Below are 22,970 nucleotides of genomic sequence, written 5' to 3'. Positions count from 1 at the left end.
ATGCAATAGCTAGAATTTACAGAAATATGACACGTGGGAACAAATATACAAAGATGCAACAGAGAAAGTGGTTCAGCAATGGATTACAGGAAAAAATGAATAGTATTAAATACTAAACAAAAAGCTTGCTCGAAATGAACCCAATGACTCAATGATCTCCCCAGGGGCGATAATGGATGCTCGGATTATCATTGGTAAAAATGTTATAGACAGACAAACAAGACCAATTCTTAAGGAGTTGGTCCCCATTTATTGATTTTTTGGATTCATGTGGTGACATAGTATCATGAAAACTAAAAGTTTCAGGTATGGGTGAAAGATGATTTAGAATATAAAAAATTCATCTAATTGTGGCGATTGAATAATCTCCCTCCTGCTTTCCTTCTTCACTTATTCCTTCTCTTTCACTTTTTCTTTATCTGTTTTTCATTCACGCTCACTAGTCTATTCTTTACTTTTCACAACCTCTTTTTCTCTCTTTTCTCACTTCTCTCTTTAAAAAAAAAAAAAAGGGAAGTTGTACAGAGAATGTAATATGTTAACATAATGTTTGTACCAATGCATTGTACTCACTTCTAATAAAAAAATAAATAAATAAATATATATAAAAAAGTTATAGACTCTGGAATTGTGCCTACCAAACTTAGTGCACTATTTAAGAAAGGAGGGAGTGAGAAAATAACCCATTCACCTGACATTGGTAATGGAAGAATGCTGGCATCCATAAGATACTTAGAAAATAATAGATCCATGTTAACTCTCCTCGGTCATATTCAGAAATAAATCGTTTGATCGATCTATTGGAATTATTTGAGGACATACCTTGTAGAGTAGATTGGGGGCGGCGGGGGGGGTCAGAGTGTTGGTAAAGAAATCAGAGGCTTTCAAATAGATCCGACACAGGAGGTTGTTAAAAAAAATGTGAACACGTGGAACTGAATGCAACATACAAACATGAAGTGAAAGATTGTGAATAGATAGATAACAAAGGGTACGAATAATTGGGTCATCTTTGGATTAGCAGACTACGACTACAAGTATTGGTGCTTGGACTCTAACTATCACAAACTGGCCCATTGGCGCAGAACGTCCATGTCAAACAGCTCAATCTATTAATGTCCAAGAGCATTATCTTGTGCTCGATACCAACGCAACCTATTGTATGAATGAAAGATGATCCAGCAAGCTGAAGATGTTATTGAAACAAACCTAAAGACTGATACACACAGGTATGAGGAGAGAATAAACACAAGAAATGGGAGAAGTAGACCATTTTCACTATTTAGTTAGATTACAGCGGAATGGTGGCTGAAGCATTAAGGAATACGGAATTTCAAAAGACATATGAATCTAGGACTATCTTAGTAAGAGATATGGTTCTTTATGATGGTGCTCATCTCTTAATCATTGGTCTTTGCTAAGATACATTCCAAATAATTTTTCTATAAGCACTGGGGATGCATGTCAGCTTTTCCCTTTTACCCACCACAACACTTCCCATTTCCAGCAGCTTGGCCTCTGCTCGTGCATTCCAATGGACTGTTTGTTAACGAGCCCACACCTAAGAGAAACTGTTTTGTGCAGAAGCTTACTGTCATCAAAAATCTCTTCAATGCCTGCCACATCAGACTCTTGAATTCCATACAATGTGCCGCCACTATTATCTATTTTATCTTTTTAGCTATTTTATCTTTTTATCCTTTTGTTATTTTATGTTGTACGGTGAGCCAGATGCAACAAAATTTCGTTCAGATTTACATTTGTTGGTGTATTTTTGAATGACAATAAAGTCTTTGATTGATTGATTGACATCACTCCATCATAATCTTCAGTGCTGACTGCATTTAATTGCCAAATTCCAATTAACTTGCAATTCTCCTGAACTATAAAAGTTTATCCAAGCCTTGAATATACTAAATCTTACAGCATCCACAGCTGTCTGGAATAGACAAGTACAATGGTCCAGAACCAAGAGAATCTCTTATTAATGTCAATTTAAAAACCTTTATCTCCAGAGTAGCTCCTAATTCTAAACTCCTACACTAAAACCAACTCATTGTGACAGCTCAGAATCTTAAATTTCACTAAAATCATATTATATTCCTCTAATCTCCAGAGTATATAGTCTAGTCAATCTTGTCCCAAAGATCTCTTAATATCAGGAATTAATCCAGCGTGAAACCAAAAATGGTGGAAATATTCAACAAGTCAGACATCATTTACAATGACAGAGAAACAGAGTTACCACTTAAGGCCAATGACCTCCTGTTAGAACTTTTGAAAGTTTCAGTTCTGATGATAGATTATTGACCAAAATGCTAACTGTTTTTAGTTTAACAAACACTATCTGAGCTGCAGAATATTTCCAGCACATTGTTTTTATTTTACATTTCCAGCATCTGCAGTTTAATTGTGCTTTTTAGTTAATTTAGTGAACCCTGAAACACTCCAAGGCAAGTATACCCTTCCTTAAATATGAACACCAACCCCCCAGGAATCTATTAAAAAACATGTGAGTAAATCACCGTTTTTGGTCTAGATTCCTTTATTGTCATTCAGACCTTTCGGTCTGAACGAAATTATGAACGTCTAATAATGTACTGAACGTTTAGGAACAGAACCTTCAGCTGACCAGCTCCAAAATGGGAATGGCTAATTAATTGGTTTCAATTGGATTTGCTCAATTAAACTTCAATTAAAGTTGCTCAATTAAAGTTAGACAGGTTCACATGCACCTCCTCTAACCTCATCTACTGTTCCTGTACATTGGTGAGACCAAACGTAGATTCGGCTAATGTTTTGCTGAACACCTGCACTCCATCCGTCTAGGCCTTTGGGATCTCGTTGTTGCCAACCATTTCAACTTCTCTTCCCCTTCCCATACTGTCCTGGGCCCAGTCTGTCACCAGAGTGAGGCTACACACAAATTGGAGGAACAGCACCTCATATTTTGTTTGGGTAGTTTACAACACAGCAGTATGAACAATGAAAACCCTAATTTTAAGTAACTTCATCACATCCCTCCCCCTCCCTCCTTACCCCTTGCCGCCTCCATAGTCGTTTTATCCGTTCCACAGTTCCCCACATCGTTTCCTTTGAGATCACACCTTCCCTAGCCAACAATGGACCTACCAGACAAAGCCCTGCCCGAGGTCATTTGCGGCCATCCCTGACTTTCAGACTGAATAAGGGACCCGACCCGAAACATCACCCATCCTTTTTCTCCAGAGATGCCTGACCTTTGAGTTACTCCAGCACATTGTGCCTCTCTTCAGCATATAATGAGTCAGGAGCAGGTTCACTTATACACTAAAGAATCTTCCCACATCTCCCCAATGGAGACACATCAGGCGTAATTCTTGCCAAGATTCTTAACTGAAACAAACTCATTCAGAAAGCAAGACTACATTGTTCCAAATTTCCCCTGGCGGGCAGAATTACCTTAGTTCTGGCACTTTGTATTCTTTCACTTGGGCAGAACAGCAAGTTCTGTCACTTATGCTCTGGCAGGTCACAGCATTCTGCTGTAAAATTAATATTGCCAAACAGAACACAGTGTATTAACTACTGCATTTAATTTTCTCAGTGACATCTACCATTGGCAGCAAATGGGCTTCCATCTGCCAATTAACCATCCACCCAGAAAAAGGTGATTCATTTAAAAACATTTAATAATTAACCACTAGTTTCATAAATCACTCTTCAGCTGCAACCACCCACACAAGATAATTAGCAGGTAAAAGAGCTCCAGAAGCAGGAAGAACACAATTAAGTACCATGTCAGTATGGCTTTGAAAATTAATCAAATCCAAATAATTCTGTTATACTACCATGGCCAATTACCTACAGAGTGCCCTAAAATAACTTATTATGGAAACAGAGATAGCTCTTATAGCTGTAACTTACCATATGTGAATAATGAACTTATTGCATTCTATCTTTTCATGCTCTTCCCACTACTCCCTGAACAAAGCAATTTGAATAGCTTGGGGGTGTTTCATAAACTTCACAGCCCATGATTTATTCATGAAGCATGTTTGAGAGCAACCTGTGCACAGTGAGATCCAGACAATGCAAAAATATAAACGGGCAATATAATGGTTAAATTACAGGACTATATCCAGAGGCCAGAACTATTCATCAAGGTATGCACATTTAAATTCCATCAGTGCAATTGGGGAATGTAATAATAATAATAATAATGGATGGGATTTATATAGCGCCTTTCTAATACTCAAGGCGCTTTACATCGCATTATTCATTCACTCCTCAGTCACACTCGGTGGTGGTAAGCTACTTCTGTAGCCACAGCTGCCCTGGGGCAGACTGACGGAAGCGTGGCTGCCAATCTGCGCCTACGGCCCCTCCGACCACCACCAATCACTCACACACATTCACACACAGGCAAAGGTGGGTGAAGTGTCTTGCCCAAGGACACAACGACAGTATGCACTCCAAGCGGGATTCGAACCGGCTACCTTCCGGTTGCCAGCCGAACACTTAGCCCATTGTGCCATCTGTCGTCCCGAATGTAAACATTGGCCAGGCCAGTCCTAAAAATCTTTTTTTTTTTGACCATTTGTTTGGGTAGGACGACTCTGAAGTGGTTTCAGACTTTTCAAAGGCTTTACAAGAATGCAAGGTGTGTTTCATGCACATTAATGCCAGGTGTGGCACGAAGATGGGGCTTTTTTGTAATCTGTAAGTGTTACATTCCCAGGGCAACAATCAAGCTGCAACAGCACAACCATATTATTTGCTTCTGTAGTTCCAAACTGAAAGCAAGGTCTGTTTTTTTCCTTGAGCAGAGATAAAATTGGATTAAATGGGTATGCATGTCTTAGGCCCATTGAGTGCATTCAGTACTACTGAATTAGTCATGATTTACTACAATGTATTACAATGTGAGTCTTACAGTAAACTACATGGGAACTATGTCACTTCACAATGACTGTGGAAATGCAAGTGAAAGTACTGCTTTAAGTTTTAATGCTATACCTTGAACCATTAGAGATGTGCAAATTAGATGTTGTAGATTGCCCTGTTGCAGCTAAAGCCGAGCGAGGCCAATTTTGATTTCCACCAGGCGCTGGACCGAGAGACACTGGCCTCTTACTGTAAGGGTAGTATCCATGGTTGGGAGACATCACCAGAGATGACCTGCTAGGTGTCTGTTGAGAAGGTCCTGCCAAGTTGTAGGCAGCATGCCGACTACGATTTAAAATAGGTCCTGAGCCTGTATAAGATAGACACTGATGACAAGAGCAGTTTTGACCTCTATGCAGTGGTCCAGAAATGAGAAGCGGATAGGGTGCATCCAAATATCTTTGAATTCGTCTCCTGAATCCAGTAGATTTATTTATCTGACATAACCCAGCCAAATCCACCACATAGCTGTAACCAAAGTTTCCTAGATCAGCCACTTGCTGTCTTCCATTTATGCAATTCTCTATGAAAATGGAAATGGTTGTTTCATAGGTTGTCCATCCACCTTCATCGTTTTCCCATTGCCATAATAATCCTTGTCCTGGTGCAGATGACTGAGGATATAATTGCTTCCTAACTCTTCGCATTCTTCCTGCACATAAAAAAAGAAATACGTTAAAATCCAGAGGGAACACAGTGGGAAATATAAAAGATAAAATAATCAGTATTTTTTATTAGGATGCTTTGCTCAGTAACCTAATGGTTACTGTCTTTTCTCAAATGTAAATTGATTTTTCCCCAAGTTTATGTAACCGAGGTACTGTGCACAATTAAGATCTTATAACATTCCAGAACAGCTCTCTTTACTCATTTCTTCTAAAATCATTAGGAATATACTGGGAAATGCAAATTTGCAATTTCTCCAAGTTAGACATCGTGTTGAGAATGAATGATTTTATCTTCTGCTTTTCACTTACATGTGCAAGATGAAAAATTGACCATTTTTCTTATGAGATTGCCCTGACCACAATTCTGCAAAATTATAGTTAATTCGAGGTATCACTTGCGTATCCTCTTAGATATTGAGTAATCAAAGGTATACTATAACAGGTAGACACAAAATGCTAGAGTAAGTTAGAGGGAGAAGCAGCATCTCTGGAGAGGAATGGGTGACGTTTCGGGTCGAGACCCTTCTTCCTTCTCTCCAAAAATGCTGCTTGTCCCTCTAACTTATTCTAGCATTTGGAGTTACTCCAACATTTTATGTCCACCTTCGTTTTAAACCAGCATCTGCAGTATGTTATAACAGGTTCCTTCACCCCACCCCACCCCACCAGATTCAAACCATGTGCAGGAAGTAAATATCAGACCCGACACCCAGTGTTAAACCTGCAGTATTTTACATTTGTAGGATTTGTAGCATTTGTTTATTGGAGGAGGGGTGTGAGGGGGGGGGGGGGGGGGGGGGGGGGGGGGGAGGGAAGGAAGAAATATGGGCATTGTTATCCAAACCTGCGTTAATTTTCCTGTTTTCCATAATGCTTCCGCGGCTTTGCAGTTATCCTGCACCACCCAGGAACTTAATACCCGTAAATAATGGAAAAAGTGTGAGAGCATTAAGTTTGTCCGTCCTATTTTCCTAACAGTGCTTCAAATAAAGCGGAAATTCCTCATGACAGGAAAGGTAGTGCAGACATGTAGACCTAGACCAGCAGTAGAGGCAATCTTTGGGCAAGCAACATGCATTCTGACTCTGGCATTCTCACTGTAATTCCCCTGCATCTTGGGCAGAACAGTGGCAAAGTGATTTTCACTATGAGTAGTCCCCCAGCTATCTTTAGCCACAGCGAGTGTGTTATTTTTCCATTATTACATGTCTTATGCCTGCTGGGCTTCATTGTGCCTTCCATAGCACTGTCAGGAGTTTCCACAATGGAATTTATCACTTAAATCTATCATAAAGCAGCATGTCGTTGGAATGTCAGAGGAAATCGGGGTACCCGGAGGAAACCCACATGGCCACAGGGAGAATGTGCAAACTCCACACACACACACACAGCACCCGAGGTCAGGATCAAACCTAGGTCTCTGGCACTGCGAGGATGCAGCTCTACCAGTTCATTTTACAATTGTCCAATATATGGAACAACACTAAAATACAACTAAACCATTCTATGTATTTAACAATCACCCCCGCACATACAGGTTTCCTGTTATTCTAGCCAACATCCTGTGAAGGCCACTATGTCAGTGTGCAGTCTATTAAAACCAGCACATACCATGCCAGCTCACAAGTCTTTAAAGACTTATTTATCTATTTTTCTGAACAGTCCCACCCTGGTGATTCCAAAACAATGTCACCTTTTTTCCACACTTTCACTTGAATGCTCATGAAGTAAGTCCTTTAAGCTGACAGTGTGAATTTTGAAAATATCACTCAAATGTAAGAATAACTAGATTCAGTGTGTCTGATGCAAAACTAGCGTCAGTGGATAGTTGAGCTTAGAAACACAAAGGCAGCTCCAATCAGTCCTTGTCCAAATGCCAAGCCACCCTACACTTCAAACCAAGCTGGTGTTAAATTGTCAAAATAAGGGATTACAGACTGGTTTAGCCAAAGGGATACCACGTGCTAAGTAATTCAGCATATCATGCAGCATCTCTGGAGAACATGGATAGGCGACATTTTGGGATGGGACCCCTTTTCAAGGATGTGAGCCTTTTTCATTTCATGCAAAAGGCTGCCAGGATAGCTGCCACCGTATGACAGTCATGCACCAAAAAAATCATGTTGCATTTAAATGTAAATGAATGTGCCCATTCCTAGCATTCGTTATCAAAGTAGAACAGCCTTTACCATTGCATTCTAGCATTTCATAATTATTGAGAAACAGGACCTTTTCAGAATTTGTTTCTTTTCTCTAACTGTGAGCCACACTGGAACATCTTTGGCCTTGAAATCACTTCCTAAATCTACCAAGAGGTTTGAAAGTTATTTGAAACCTCCAAGGTATAAAAGTTCTCTCAAGGTGACTGAAACAGAAGAAATAGAGCAAGACAGTTGTTTTTCCCTCAGAATGGGAGCCTGGAGAAAGAGAACTAAAAAAATGAGTGCTCAGGCTGCTCTCATTCTTCACTTGGTTTTGGCTGCATGGATTGGCAACTTTGTGGGTGATACTCTCCCCTTGTGTGCTTCGGGAGACTATGGGATTCTTTGATATTAGGAAACATTTCTTTACCCAAATACAAATCTTCTGCATCACCCCTGCACTCCACCCAAAGAGAACAGTGCAGCTGAATGTTTCAACATTTATATGCAATTAAGAATAGCAGAACCCAGATACGCAAGAAATTAAGACAACATTCAGTCATAATTTTACCAAAAGGCAGAATGCGTTATGGGGACAGCCAATTACTGCTCCAAGATAAAGTGGGATCAACATCAAATCAATACTCAAATTAAAATCTCGAAAACTGGCACATATTGTTATGACATATTATTTAAGAAAGATCTTAACTTATGACATAGTTCAGATGATTTGGAAATAATCTGAGGGCTCAACCAAGATCAAACTTATTGTCCCAGGACACCCATTTTAACAAGAACTATTTTTCTAAAATCGAACAGATATGAGGATCCAAATGCTTCACAACAAAAGCACTAGATAACTATTAAGCTGAATCGTGGCTATTCTATATATCTTTTTGAGCTCATAGTAGCTGCAGTTTAATTCAATAGTGTCCCATTGGACAAAAGCATTTATTATATTTGAAATTTTGCGGCACACTGCATTTAGCTCATCATTGATTTGTAAATTCTGCATGTGATCATTATTTTTTGATGGCAGCGGACTCTGCAGTATGTGTCTTTTTTAAAATGTTTGTCCTGTTGAGTGTATAGTTTGGTTGTAGTTTATATATTGTTTTTAGCTGTGTATATGTAGGGGGGCGGGGGGGAACTTTTAAATCTCTTCCCTGTACGGGGGACTCGACCTTTTCCCTGTCGGGTCTCCGTTATCGTTGGGGCCGAGCATCGTGGAGCGGCCTCCAACCGGAACGACCTGGGGGTTCCAGTCGTGGAGCCTGCGGACTCACCTTCGAGGAGCGTGGAGAGCTGTGGTGGCGCGCGGCTGCGACCCGACTTCGGAGGCTCCAGCCGCAGGCCCGGTGGATGGTGACTCCGGGAGCACGCGGGTCCCTGGTGGGAGACCGCTTTTCGGAGCTCCCGCAACGGCAACTTCTCCCGCCCGAATTGCGGGGTTGAAAATGACCCGGAACGGGGCCTTGCATCGCCCGGCACGGCTTTAATGGCCGCGGGACTTGCCATCACCCGCGGGGGCTCCAACATCTAGACCCGGAGCAGGGCCTTGCATCGCCCGGCGCGGCTTTAACGGCCGCAGGACTTGCCATCGCCCGCCGGGGACTTTAACATCGGGAGAAGAATCGAAAACAGAGGAGATTCACTGTGATGGATGTTTGTGTAAATTGCGTGTCTTGGTTTTTTTTTTCTTGTTGTATGACTGCAGAAACCAATGACAATAAACGGTATTGTATTGTATTTGAACTCAATGCCAGATTTCACCAATAGGCACAACCGTTATCTCCAATTTAGCATTTATGGCTTTAACCAACACTTCGTTTTATGCTATTTTCTGCAAATCGACCCGCTGGCTTCTCAGTTCAAGACTGGAGTGGGTGCATTTAAAATCATTTTCTTAAGAACAAAGTGAAACGGCATGTAAATCTGTACAATCTACAACTGTACATGAGAGAATTATTTTTCAATCCTCAAAGTTATTTGTTGCAATTCCCGAATGGATAAACAATATGAACAACCATTAGTTATTAATCACCATTAACAATTTTTGTTTTGTTGTTCGGTTCTTTGCCCATGCAGAAAGGGGCTATCATTAAAACTTCATTGCAACTTTATGAAGATTTGAGAAGTGTGGTACTAATTATGAATCAAATAAAGCTAGTTATGAACAAGTTAAAATATCCATCCCAATTGCATTTCTCATCCACAGCACTCATGTTGTTCATTGATCTTTTTATTCTACCCAATTGACATCTCCAGGCTAATTGCTGCATCCCTACTTCTTTGCATTGTCCTTTCCCTGCTCAACTGCTGACCCCCTTTTGTAATTACTGCATATCATTCTTCCTCAAGTCACCCCTTCCCTTCTCTTTCACATTGGCTCCAGTAATCACATCTTTCAGCCCTATTCAACCTCAATGTTTTCATTGATAACCTCTCAGAAGACTTATGATTTTGGCAAATCAGCATTTATTTAGTACGTAATCCTATCTTTCAGTCATGACGCAAGCACTTTGAAAATAACATTCTAACAAAATTAAAATGCTAAAAAAAGTAGAGTAGGTAGGTGTGTTGGCATATGGATGAGAAGGGAATGGAGGGTTATGGTATGAGTGCAGGCAGGTGGGACTAAGGGAAAAAAATTGTTCGGCGCGGACTTGTAGGGCCGAGATGGCCTGTTTCCGTGCTGTAATTGTTATATGGTTATATGTGATAACTGTGTACACTCCAGCAGGCCAAAAATCATGGTGACTGACCAATACAATTTTGATGGCATTTATGGGAGGATTATTGGGCAGTATTACTGTTCTGCAAACATTACAAATATTTAATGACCCTTGGATTTGTCTCATTTGTACAGTAACACCTTCAATGAGCACTTGTTCAGTTCTACATTGAAGTGTGCCAACTTCAATTTAATGCCCAAAGCTAGACTTCAATCTACAAACTTCTTCCTACTACCAAATTATATCAATGTTAAAACTCACACTCCCCCCCCCCCCCCCCCCACAGTGTAAAAGATTGGTTTCACATGAGACACTTTAATTTCATGCCCAAAGTGTGAAAGTGTAGCACCACAGCAAATTTAATGTAATTGAGTGCATGAATTGTTGTACAGCTGTGCTAAATTATTAGCACATTTGTGTGCTGACGGTCTACACAAACCATGTAGAAATCATTTTAGACTTGGGTACTGAGGCATAGAAACAACGGTACCAATTATTTTGTGCATGCTTTTTTTGGCCAAACACATGTAGACATGCAGCTGCTAGCAACTACAGTCCCTCAAGTGCCTTTCAATACCGCTTTCGGCCAAATATTTCAAACTCCGAGTATCCTGAAGGGGCTATGTCTGTCACACCGAGTTTATTATTACTTTGCCAACACCATCTGGTGTTTCTGATTCTTTGTTGTTTGTATTTCAGATTTCCAGCATATTGAAATTTAGTCTGGAGAAATACTATGCTCCAGAAATATATATTTACATAGTACACTAAAAAAAAAGATCCAGGAATTCAGAGGCACAAAAAAGGGATATAATATTTGGAACTGGAATTGTTTTGTTGTCACATGTGCAAGGTACCAGTGAAAAAATATATAGTCATCCAGGCAAACCGTGCCATATACAAGAACATCAAGGTGGTGCAAGAGAGAAAATAAAATGTAGAGTTATAAAATATAGTGTTACAGTTACAGAAAAAGAGCAAATAATTAAAGGTACAAGGGGGACAGCAATGAGGTTGATTGGGAGATCAAGAATTATCCTTAGCATATGAAGGGTCCATTCAAGTGTACGATAACAGAGAAAAAGCTATTCTTGAATCTGATGGTGTGCTCTTTCAAACTTTTATATCTTGAAAGAATTACCAGGTTGTGCTCTCACTACCTCTTTGAGATCCCCAACTGCTTTAAGACCACAATTGCCCCTGTAAAAGAAAGGCTGGGTTGCGTGTCTTAATGGCTGCCAACCAATGTCTCTGGAACAGAGGAAATTTGGCATGTTTCCAGTGTCTCTTACAAACATCTACAGATGCACCTAGAAAGTATCTCAGCTTGGTTTGAGAAGAACATATGAAAATGCAGAGAATTGAAGATGAGCCCAGTCCATCACAGACCAGACTTCCCACCATCGACTCCATCTACACTGCACGCTGCCCTGGAAATGCAGCCCACATAATCCAAGACTTGTCCCATCCTGGTGATTCCTTTTTCTTCCTGTTACCTGGGAGAAGGTATAGAAGCTTCAAAGCACACACTACCAGGTTCAGGAACAGCTTCTTCCCCTGTGTTATCAGCCTTCTTAATGGACCTTCTGCAAGATACTGTCCAATTCACCATTAGCAACTTGGATTTGGTTTATGGAACTGATGTGCTACAATGCTGCAAACTATATTCTGCACTCTGTATCTTCCTCTTTGCACTAACTATTGTACCTGAGCATCACCCGATTGTATTTATGTGTGGTATATCTGATCTATTTGAATAGCAGGCAAAACAAAGCCGTTCACTGTACACACGGTAATCATGCACTTAAATCTAAACATCATACTGCCGTAGGAAAACAGTCAACATAATGAAGAACCCTTTTCTCTCGCCATTCCCTCTTCTCCACGTTCCCGTCAGGCAGAAGATACAAAAGCTTGAAAGCACATACCATCAGGACTCAGGAACAGTTTCTCCCCTCTGTTAGCACACCATTGAACTGTCCTCCCATAAGGTTTACACCCAATCTGTCTCATTGCAAACACTGGACTCCTTCTCGGAAAGCGGTTATGCCACAATGCTGCGAAATATATTCTGCACTTTGTTATTTTTCTCTTTGCTCCATTCATAGTAGCTGTGCATGATTTAATTGTATTCATGTGTGGTATTATCTGTAGACACAATTGGATAGCAGGCACACAAAAGCTTTTTACTGTATCTTGGTGCCCGTGACAATAATAAACAAATACCAATACCAATGTGAGTGGTCCTCGATTATGTTGGTTGCTTTGCTAAGGCAGCAGGAAATGTAGATGGAGTCGAACAAAGGAAGACTGGTTTGCGTGATGGACTGCGCTACATCTACATTGCAGGAAACAGTTTTAGCATTCTCTACAGAAACAGCAGCCCAGCCAATGCATCAGCGTGAAGCAAATCAAAATGCTTGAAACCCTCAGCAGGCCAGGTAGCATCTGTTAAAGAGAAAGTTATTATTTCAGGCTAATGACCTTTCATCAGATTAACAATGGTGGTTAGACTCCCCTCTGTTGAAAACAATCATTTCCTGGTGCTTGATCCTTGCCAGTTTCTGCATCCAGTGAAAGGAATTGAACATCACCACTTCTCAATGCATCATGGCAGCAAAACAACTACAAAGCAGCTGAAATGGTCAGGCTAAGGAAATTACTCTGCTCGACTCCTGCTGTGATATCTTGGAGCAGAGATTGAGAACATTGTAGCCAATAATCTCTCTTAGTTTTTGGTTTCTCCCCACCTAGTAAAGAATTGTGGATCTATGCCTAAAGTCAATTCTTCAGTTTTACCAGGACATCTTGACGCCACAACCATCCAACAATGTTTTGATGTTAAATGAAGACACTGATTTCACCTCATTTCAGATTTATTTAACCCACATTTGGGGGGGAAAAAATGTTGTGATTAGCTCTGGAGTCAAAAGATCCTGATAAAGTAGACACAAAATGCTGGAGTAACTCAGCAGGTCAACATCTCTGGAGAGATTGAATGGGTGATGTTTTGGGTCAGACCCTTCTTCAGTGTGATAAAGTAGTCTCGGAGTTCAAAAGATAACCCGATTAATTTGACTTCTGCGTGATCACAATTCAAAGGTGGAACTTTAGACAAAAAAAAAAAAAAGTCAGAATGTCAAAACACTATCTGGTACCGTGCACAACAATTGTGCCTGTCCGTTACTGGGAGTAGCTCCCAATGGCTGGCTTTTAAGCAGAGCATGCCATCAAATAATTGACAGTGTTTATATAAAGGAAATTCTCCACTGGAGATGCTATCTCTGTTATTATACAAGAAGGAACTGCAGATGCTGGTTTAAACCAAAGATAGACACAAAAAGCTAGAGTAATCAGGCAGCATCTCTGGAGAGAAGGAATAGGTGACTTTTCGGGTCGAGACCTTTCTTCAGACTGGTTAGGGATAAGGGAAATGAGAGATATAGCAGTTCTGTTATTTCTGCTAACTGTGTTATTAGCTGATTGTCCTTTATAATTGAGTAAGATATTATCATTGTATGTTGATGAAACAAAGATCTGCAGATGATGGTCAATACACCAAAAGGATATAAAACACTGAAGTAACTCAGCGGGTCAGGCAGCATCTCTGAAGAACGTGGATAGGTGACATCGGGACCTTTCTTCTGACTTATTCAGTCTGCTTCATTACTCCAGCACTGTTTCTTTTCACCTTAAAACTAGGTGCCGATGTCATTGCTCTGCACTAGCAAGCCCTTCTTCACCCACCGCACAGTCTAGTTGATGCTGCTGCTCACTGCAGGCTCTGGGACGGCGTTTTCCCCAGACCGCCACCGACGGGACAAGCTCGGTCACCATGGGGCTCCCTCCCCTCTCACCAGCTGCCGCTTCTTCCTGTTGGCTGATGCTTTTTCTGCTTTCCGCTCCTCTTCCGCCGTCTCCTCTTCCAAAGTCACTAACATCTTCCAAGGTGGAGTATGTTAGTGACTGTGGGGGAGAAGACAGCAGTGGAGGAAGAGGATGAGTGAACAGAGCAACAGGAGAAGGAAGTGGAGGTGGAAGGGGGAGTGTACAAGGCAATGGCCGACAGGAAAAGCAACAGTTGTCAACAGGGGAGGGCGCTCCATGGTGACCGAGTGTATCCTGTGGCAGTGGCCTGAAGAAAGTGTTGTTACCAAAGGCTACAAAGTGAGCCACAACAGTCGCAACAATCGGACCGTGCGATGGGCAAAGGAGGGCTCACTGGTGCACTTTGCGAGCCTGGGGTGGCGTTATTAGGTCCGTTCGCTATAACCAAAATCTGTTATAAAGCGGTCTGTTAAAACGAGGGTTTATTGTATATGTGAAAATGATAGTATTAAATTGATATGGCATATTTGGATTTCAAGAATGCATCTGATAAAGTGTCACATTAAAGGTCGCTGCACAAGTACTGCATAGGTTATGGGGCAATATATTGGAATAATAATCGATTAACTACACGAGAGAGAGAGAGAAGATAAATGGGTCAATTTCAGACAAGCAAACAGTAACCACAAGGATTAGACTTGGGACCTCCACAGGGATATTTAAAATAGGAGGCATTGTTTCAGAATAAAGGGAGAATCATTTCATCTAGAGACAAGAGCAATTTCTTCACTCAAGGGTTTGTGAATTCACATTCCTTTCCAGGTCCTTCGTATCCTCCTAATGATTTGCTAACATCTATCTTTGTACCATCAGAAAATGGCTGGAGTAAACGTGACCCCTTCATTCAAGACATCTTTAGAATTCTCATCTCCAGAGCGAACTTTGGCAATATCATTGAATATGCTCAAAGTGGAAACTAACGGACACAAACTTCAAGGGGGCCAGGGAAAGCAACAGGAAAGTGGGTGGATCAGCCACGATCGTAATAAATGGTAGAGCAGGTCCAAGGAGCTGACTGAATTACTCCTGTTTCTTAAGTTTCTACATACAAGCAAAAACAACCTACTGCAAATATAAAGTTTGACCTTGGCCTAAGGAGATATTGATTTCTTGTCTTTCACCCCTACTGGTAATTTTAAGGCATTTAAAAATAAAAGTATTTTTAAACAAAAATTAAGTTAATATTTTCCCAATGAAACCATTCAATTAAAAAACAAACGTCATAAAATCACTGACTAATATGTACCGCCTGGAATCAATTATAACCAGGAGAAATGAAGTAATTGGAATGAAATCCATGAACACATCTGTTTCGAAACGTCAATAAACGATGATGCCCTTAATCGCTTATAAATCGTTTAAACTCAATGTTAAACCAAACAATAACAGATTTATTTTACCGGGGGAAAAACGACAACATGTACGTGCTTTTTGTTTTAAGTTTGAGATAGAATGCTTAAATGTAATCATCTCAGCCATAGAGTTGTTTAAGAAAGAACTGCAGATGCTGGAAAAATCGAAGGTAGACAAAAAAGCTGGAGAAACTCAGCGGGCGAGGCAGCATCTGATCTAGGGAGAGAAGGAATAGGCGATGTTTCGGGTCGAGACCCTTTTCTCAGCCATAGAAAGCATTTTGAAAATATATAACATATTTTAAGCCATCCTGGTGCAAGGAATAATGGATATTGAACAATAATTAGACAAGGGGAAGAGGGATACATGAAATAAGAACATTAGTGATAAATACGGGCGGCGACGCCAGCAAGAGGTGTGTGAGTGACCATACCGGTGTCCTGTCGGAACTGGGTGAGTGTGGGGATATCGATGATGTAGGGTGCCAGCCAGGGGTCGGCCTGGCCCAGTGCGATGCTGTTGGTTCCTTTGCCGGCCGCCGCGACTCCATGTAGCTGCTGCATGCTGCGCTCGACGTGCTCGCTCACCCGGCTGCTGTAGGGCCTCCAGCGGCCCGCCTCGTCTTCCCACTCCCACACCACCACCTGCGGCCCCTGGCCCCCTTGGACAACCGCGACGGCTGAAGGGAAGCCTGAGCTACTGTTACTGCTGCCACTGCCACCGCCCGCGGCCGCCCCTCCGCTTCCGTACGCCGAGGTCGCCATGTCCCGCTCCGTGCCCAGAGTAAACGCCGAGAGAAACAAACGCGGATAACTTTCCGATCCAAGCTCCTCCTTTGCAGGGGGAGGGGATGGGAGGGGAATCGGCTCGCACGCTACACTTTGGGAAATGTAGTTCCATCTCGGTGGAGTTGCCGGAGACTTGACATCCTGCCCGTCCCATGTCGAACTACAACTCCCATCAGCCCCCGGCCACCGCCAGCACCCTCTGCTGACGGTTATCGGCAGGTGCGAGGACAACAGTGGAGCGGCGGAAACGAAACTTGGTGGAGAACTTTTTATCGTTTTGTTATTGTTATTTGAATCGGGTACCATGGATAGAATTGCGTTAGGAATGCAAACCAGTCATGCGAACTGTACCATTACAGCGATTGCGGACTGCAAACAAAAACCATACGAACGTTGGGAACCTAAAATAATAACAGATAATATCCAGCAGGTCAACAGCATCTGTTGAAACACGAATAATTTAACATTTTCAGGTCTAAAATCTTTCATCAAAATCGCAAAGTGTCTCTCGTTAAGTGATATTTAGTTCATTTGAAGAAGCGTCCCGACCCAAACCTCGCCTGTCTATTCCCTCCATAGATGCTGCCTGACGCGTCTAAAGTTTACACCTACATAGGCTTTTCAGGTACATGTGACAATAAACTAAACACGCTTCCAACTACATATTAATTATCTTCAGATTGATCCCAAATGTTCAGCGGGTTCTGTTATTACAAAGATCTCGAAATTGCTTATTGCATTTGAGCCAGGAAATCTTCAATTAAAGATTGTGGGTGAATAATAACACACACCTGAAAGCAGCAATCTGCAACAGGAAATGTATTCACGTCAATAGAGATACTACAGCGGCTTGTCAGTCAGTCAGTCAGTGCTGCTGCCGCCCACATCTCCAGCAACACAGGCGCTATCTGGGTGAAGTTTGTACCTTCTCCGTGACTGTGTGGCTTTCCAAATACTCCGATTTCCTCCCACACCCCAAAGACATGCAGACCGATCAAATGGCTACTGTAAATTGTCCCTAATGTAGTTAATTATCAACATAGTAAAATTAAAGTATTTGAGCACCTGAGGCAGAATGTTTCAGGATGCTGGAAATAAGAAAATAAAGCTAATGGGGTCACTGCTGGGATCTGGGATGGGCTGAATGGACCTCTGCAGTTTTCTACGGAACAAAGCAGTTTGCCAAACCAAGATGTGATGAATCCTGATAGGAGGCTTTCTTCATTGCATCTGGAGAAATCGGTAAGGGTGCTGAATTTCCTTAGCCTTCTGAGAAAGTAGAGGCATTGATGTGCTGTCTTGACTGTGGTTGGACCAAGAAAAATTGTTGGTGATATTTATGCTCAGGAATTTGAAGCGTTCAACTATCTCCACTTCCTTGCCTACCTGGAATCATCTGTTCCAAGTCTGCACCATTGGCAAAATGTTCCTTTGTCAACTGCAATCTTGTATTTGAGTTAGAGCAGTACTAGGCTGTACAGTCATAAGTGTAAGGGGATATAGTGAGGGGCTGCGAATGCATTCTTGTGGCACACTAATGCGAAGAAGTACCATGAAACTCCAGCAAACACATGCCAAAGCTATTTCATTCCTATCAAGTAAATTAAAATATTCCTTTATCTTTCTCAAAAGAGCAGGAAATCTCTCATGGTGTCCAATCCCATGTCTTTAATAAGCGAGCTCGATATTCTGAAAAACGCAAGGAATCAAGGGATTTGTCAAAGGTCATTCGCAATAAAGAAAAAGCAAACGAAGCGCAGGCTGTATAAACTGTGTATAAATTCTTATCTTTATTCATAATTTATGTGTAAAAATATTTAATCTGAGGAACAGGGGTGCCAGGTAGTAGAGCAGGGAGTAACAGCGAGAGGGGGCAGATGCGAGTGGGAGACAGAGGGAGAGACTGGACCAAGGGAGAGACATTCTCAGCAGCTGAACTGCTGTGTGTGTACAGACCTGCATTGCATCCGTTGTGAGGATCGAACCCGGGTCTCCGGCGCTGCAAGCGCTGTTGAATTGCTACTGGACCATTCCTTCCCCTCCCGAATGTCCCATTCCTGTCCAGCAGTGGCCGGAGATATCCGGGGTTACCCTGGACTGACAGGACACTGGCCCAGAGCAGTGGTGGCCACAGGCTTACAGCCAGCGCGGAGAAGAAACACTAACTCCTGCTTAACTCTGCCTATCCCGCCGGGTTAACCTCGGTCCGCGCTGGCTGTAAGCTTGGGCCGCCACTGCTCTGGGCCGGTGTCCCGTCAGTCCAGGGCTGTCGGTTAACCTGGCGGGACATGCAGAGTTGAGCTGGAGTTAGCGCCTCTTCTCTGCGCCGCCTGAAAGCCTGTGGCCGCCACTGCTCCGGGCCAGTGTCCTGTCAGTCCAGGGTCACCCCGGACATCTCCGGCCGCCCCCGGACAGGAATGGGACACTCGGGAGGGGACGGGGACGGTCCAGTAACAATTTAACAGCTCTTGCAGCGCTGGAGACCCGGGTTCGATCCTGACTACGGATGAATCGCAGGTCTGTATACATGCAGCAGCTGAGCTGCTGAGAATGTTTATCGCGAATGCCCTGGGCATCGGTATACCGAACTCGCTTATTAACACCATCCAATAAGATTGGGATAGTCAGTTCATGTTTGCAATTTCATGCTGCATGCAGTTTCATTGCCAAACTTACTAATGTCTCCAAAAATATGATTGTGCCTTAAGATATCCTGTTTATGAAAATAACTACAAAAATCTTGGGAAACCTTTGGGTCAGGAGAATCAAATTTGAATCTATATTCATGTTTATTTCTCACAGTGTATTTTGTATTCCTGCCCACATTCAATAAATACAACAAATGTTGCCATTTGTTTTGGGGGGGAAAAAGAAATAATTTGGTTATTTTAATCTTATTTTCCTATTAGCAGCAAACAAATAATATGCAAATGGCTATTTTAGTGAATGCAATGAAAGCAGCCCAACTCCTGCTGCAGAATATTCAACTAGAAAGAGCACAGTTGAACTACCAAGGAAAATAAAATAATTTGAAAAATACTGGAGCTTGAAGATCTGAAACAGGGGGCAGATAGTAGTCAGAGTGGTTCAAATCTTCATTACTGAGTCAAGGGAAACACGAGCTCAAGAATTATCCAAAGATGGGGAAAAATTGACTGGAGCAAACAAATAATATTTGGCAAGCCAAAAGTTTAAAAATTTAAAAGATCTATCATCTTGCAGCTCTGCAGAGGCACCTGTTGGTAAGAGCTCACAACTACACATGGATGTGCTTTTTTTTTCCTGCCAGGAATCATCGATGTTGCAGGGGTGTTACGCGACAGATAATGCGAAATCCCTATCTTCTAACATCCATCATAGTGTCAACTTTAGGCTGCTGACTTCCCAGACACCTTGAATTAAGATGCTTCATACTTCCCAAGTTCACAAAAGCGAGTAATCAATATTGTATAAACAAGGGGATGATTTTAGTTTTGCATAAAATGCTTGAATCAATAATTAAAGTTCAATGTTTAATCAAACGTAATTAAATGCACAAACTACTGAAACTGGAAATGGGTAGACAATAGGTGCAGAAGTAGGCCATTCGGCCATTCAATGGCTGATCATCCCCAATCAGTACCCCGTTCCTGCCTTCTCCCCATATCCTGACTCCGCTATTTTTAAGAGCCCTATCTATCTCTCTCGAAAGCATCCAGAGAACCTGCCTCCACCGCCCTCTGAGGCAGAGAATTCCACAGACTCACCACTCTCTGTGAGAAAAAGTGTTTCCTCGTCCCCGTTCTAAATGGCTTACTCCTTATTCTTAAACTGTGGCCCCTGTTTCTGGACTCCCCCAACATCGGGAACATGTTTCCTGCCTCTAGCGTGTCCAAACCCTTAACAATCTTATGTTTCAATTTATTTATTTAGCGAATGCAAAGTCCTTTAGCCAAGCAGTTGCCTCTTGATCTGCTGTATGAAGGGTGACAAGTCCTCCTTTGAGTCTTTGTTGAGGGCATGCTTCAATGATGTGTTGCATTGTTTGCTGCTCTCCACAAGCACACCATGGGGTTGGACTGCTGCCCCATTTGTGAAGGCTGGCCAAGCAGGGGCCATGTCCAGTCCTGAATCTATTCAGCGTCGTCCACTGCTTCCTTGGGAGATTGGTGCCAGGGACCGGTAGGGTGGGGTCTGACACCAGATGTTTATTTGGGACGTCCTTGGACTCCCATTCCCTTTTCCAAGCTGATTGGATGGTGAAATCAGCTGGTGGTGGGTTCTTCCAAATTGGTCGTCTAGATGGAAGTCGAGCAGTGGGTGGGTTGAAGATGTCCATGTGAATTGGCAGTTGAGGGGAGTTTTTGGTCTTTTGGAGCATCCTTTGAGTGAGGACTACTCGCCGGATGTGTGGAGGGGCTATGTTGGATAGGACAGGGAGCCAGGGGAGTGGTGTTGAGCGGATTGTTCCTGTGATGATCCTCATTGTTGAGTTCAATTGGGTATCCACATGGTGTGTGTGGGATGACCTGGACCAAACAGGGGCACAATATTCGGCTGAAGAAAAAGCAAGGGCTAGTGCTGAAATGCGCAGTGTGGGGGCTGCTGCCCCCCACTTTGAGCCAGCAAGCTTACTGAGGAGATTGTTTCTGGACTTCACCTTAGCTGCTGTTCTTTTAAGATGTTCCTTGAAGGATAGGGTCCTGTCAAGGGTCACTCCGAGGTAGGTTGGAGTGGGGGCATACTTCAGTTTGGTCCTGCTCAGATAGATGTTTGGTTCTCTTGTGGCTTCTGCATTATGGAGGTGGAACACACTAGAGACCGTTTTTGCTGGGCTTGGTTTTAGGCGCCAGGTTTTGCAGTACTCGTCCAGTTTAGCAAGGTCTTCATTGAGCACCTGTTCCAATGTACCAAAATCTGGTGCTTGGAAGGCCAAACAGATGTCATCTGCATAGATGAATTTGCGGGATTTGGTGGTGGGTAGGTCATTTGTGTAAAGGTTGAACAAGGTTGGGGCTAAAACTGACCCTTGCGGGAGCCCATTCTTCTGTATTCTCCATGCACTCTTGTTCTGTCCAAGGTGAACTCTGAACCTGCGGTTGGAGAGCAGAGATTTGATGGTTTCTGATGCCCAGGCAGGGAGTGCTTTGGTGAGTTTTAGGTGGAGGCCTTTGTGCCACACAGTGTCATAGGCTGCGGTGAGATCAAGGAACACTGCCCCGGTCTTCAGTTTGTTCTCGAAGCCGTTTTCAATGCAGGTGGTTAGGGCCAGAACTTGTTCTCCTGTGCTGCGGTCCTTGCGGAAACCTGCCTGATCCACACTGAGAATCTCTTCTACTCCTGGAGATATACGTTGTAGTATAAGGCGTTCTAAGATTTTGAGTGGGACGCAGAGTAGAGAGATTGGGCGGTAGCTTGCTGGTAGTTTTTCGTCTTTGCCAGGTTTTGGTATAGCAATGACTTTTGCTGTCCGCCATATCTTTGGGATGGAGTTAGTCTGTATGGCCCTAGTGTAGAGTTGGGTCAGCCAGGTTAGAGCTCGGGGGCCCAGGTGTTTCATGAACTCTGGAGAGATGTTATCATAACCTGCTGCCTTTCCACATTTCAGGCCCTGCAGGACCTTCTCCAGTTCAGCCACCTCGAAGGGCTCAGGGTTTCTTTCCTTTCCAGGTGTTCGTCGAAGCGTCCTTAGCTCTGTTGCGACAGCTCTTCTGGTGGACTTGTCTTGGGGTGCTTTTGCAATATTCAGTAGGTGGGATGCAACCTGGTTGGGTGTGACATGTTTCAATGAGTTCCCCTCTCATCTTTCTAAACTCCAGAGTGTACAAGCCCAGCTGCTCCATTCTCTCAGCATGTGACAGTCCCGCCATTCCAGGAATTAACCGTGTAAACCTATTTGTGAGATATACAGTAATTTTTTAAAAGTCAATGACCTTGATCAAACTAGGAAGATATAGATAGTTGCTAATTAGGTACAAAGCTAGAAACGGAGGTAGGAAAAAGTGGTCCACGTTTGGGTGGAAGAAAAGAGGATAACATTTGTTCATGAGATAATGTTAATTAGATTAACAAAACAATATATGGCCATGAGCAGCAAATGGTTACAACAAAGTAGCAAAAGTGAAAAATCTAGCTCTGAAGCACCAAAAATATGTCAGTGTAAGATTCCAGGGCTGAGGACTGTGCTATGGACCAGGAACTGGGAGGGGTTTTCCGGCCACCAAACTTTCCTGACTTCCCAGTTAACGAATGTGTTCCAACATCTATGTTTGAACGGCAGAGGTGGTTATGTATAATGTTTGTTAAAGTGGGAATACTGTTTAGTGCCTGCATAAATTTGTACGTAAGATCCGTTAACTAAGTTCCTTTAGCAGCTTGTGTAGGAAAGAACTGCAGATGCTGGTTTAAATCGAAGGTAGACACAAAATTCTGGAGTAACTCAGCGGGTCAGGCAGCATCTCTGGAGAGAAGGAATGGGTGACGTTTTGGGTC

The 22,970-nt window shown here is 42.6% G+C and overlaps 1 protein-coding gene across 2 annotated transcripts in view; it reads right to left on the bottom strand.

The window, feature by feature from the left end:
- Positions 1 to 16,547, bottom strand: part of dtx2 (deltex E3 ubiquitin ligase 2) — a 43,492-nt gene extending 26,945 nt beyond the window's left edge. The window contains exons 1-2 of one of the 2 annotated variants that reach the window (XM_033046002.1): positions 16,145 to 16,547; positions 4,999 to 5,578 (exon numbers count right to left, since the gene is read on the bottom strand). In XM_033046002.1, the coding sequence (XP_032901893.1) occupies positions 4,999 to 5,578; positions 16,145 to 16,475 (911 nt within the window). In that variant the 5' untranslated portion in view covers positions 16,476 to 16,547. The remainder of the gene's footprint in view (positions 1 to 4,998; positions 5,579 to 16,144) is intronic. The other variant, XM_033046001.1, reaches the window with a different exon arrangement.
- Between the last annotated feature and the right edge of the window lie 6,423 nt (positions 16,548 to 22,970).

Source organism: Amblyraja radiata, chromosome 28 (assembly GCF_010909765.2).
Source record: "Amblyraja radiata isolate CabotCenter1 chromosome 28, sAmbRad1.1.pri, whole genome shotgun sequence".
Lineage (NCBI taxonomy): Eukaryota > Metazoa > Chordata > Chondrichthyes > Rajiformes > Rajidae > Amblyraja > Amblyraja radiata.
Note: the sequence above shows the minus strand (reverse complement) of the source record. Positions and strands in the feature narration are given on the sequence as shown.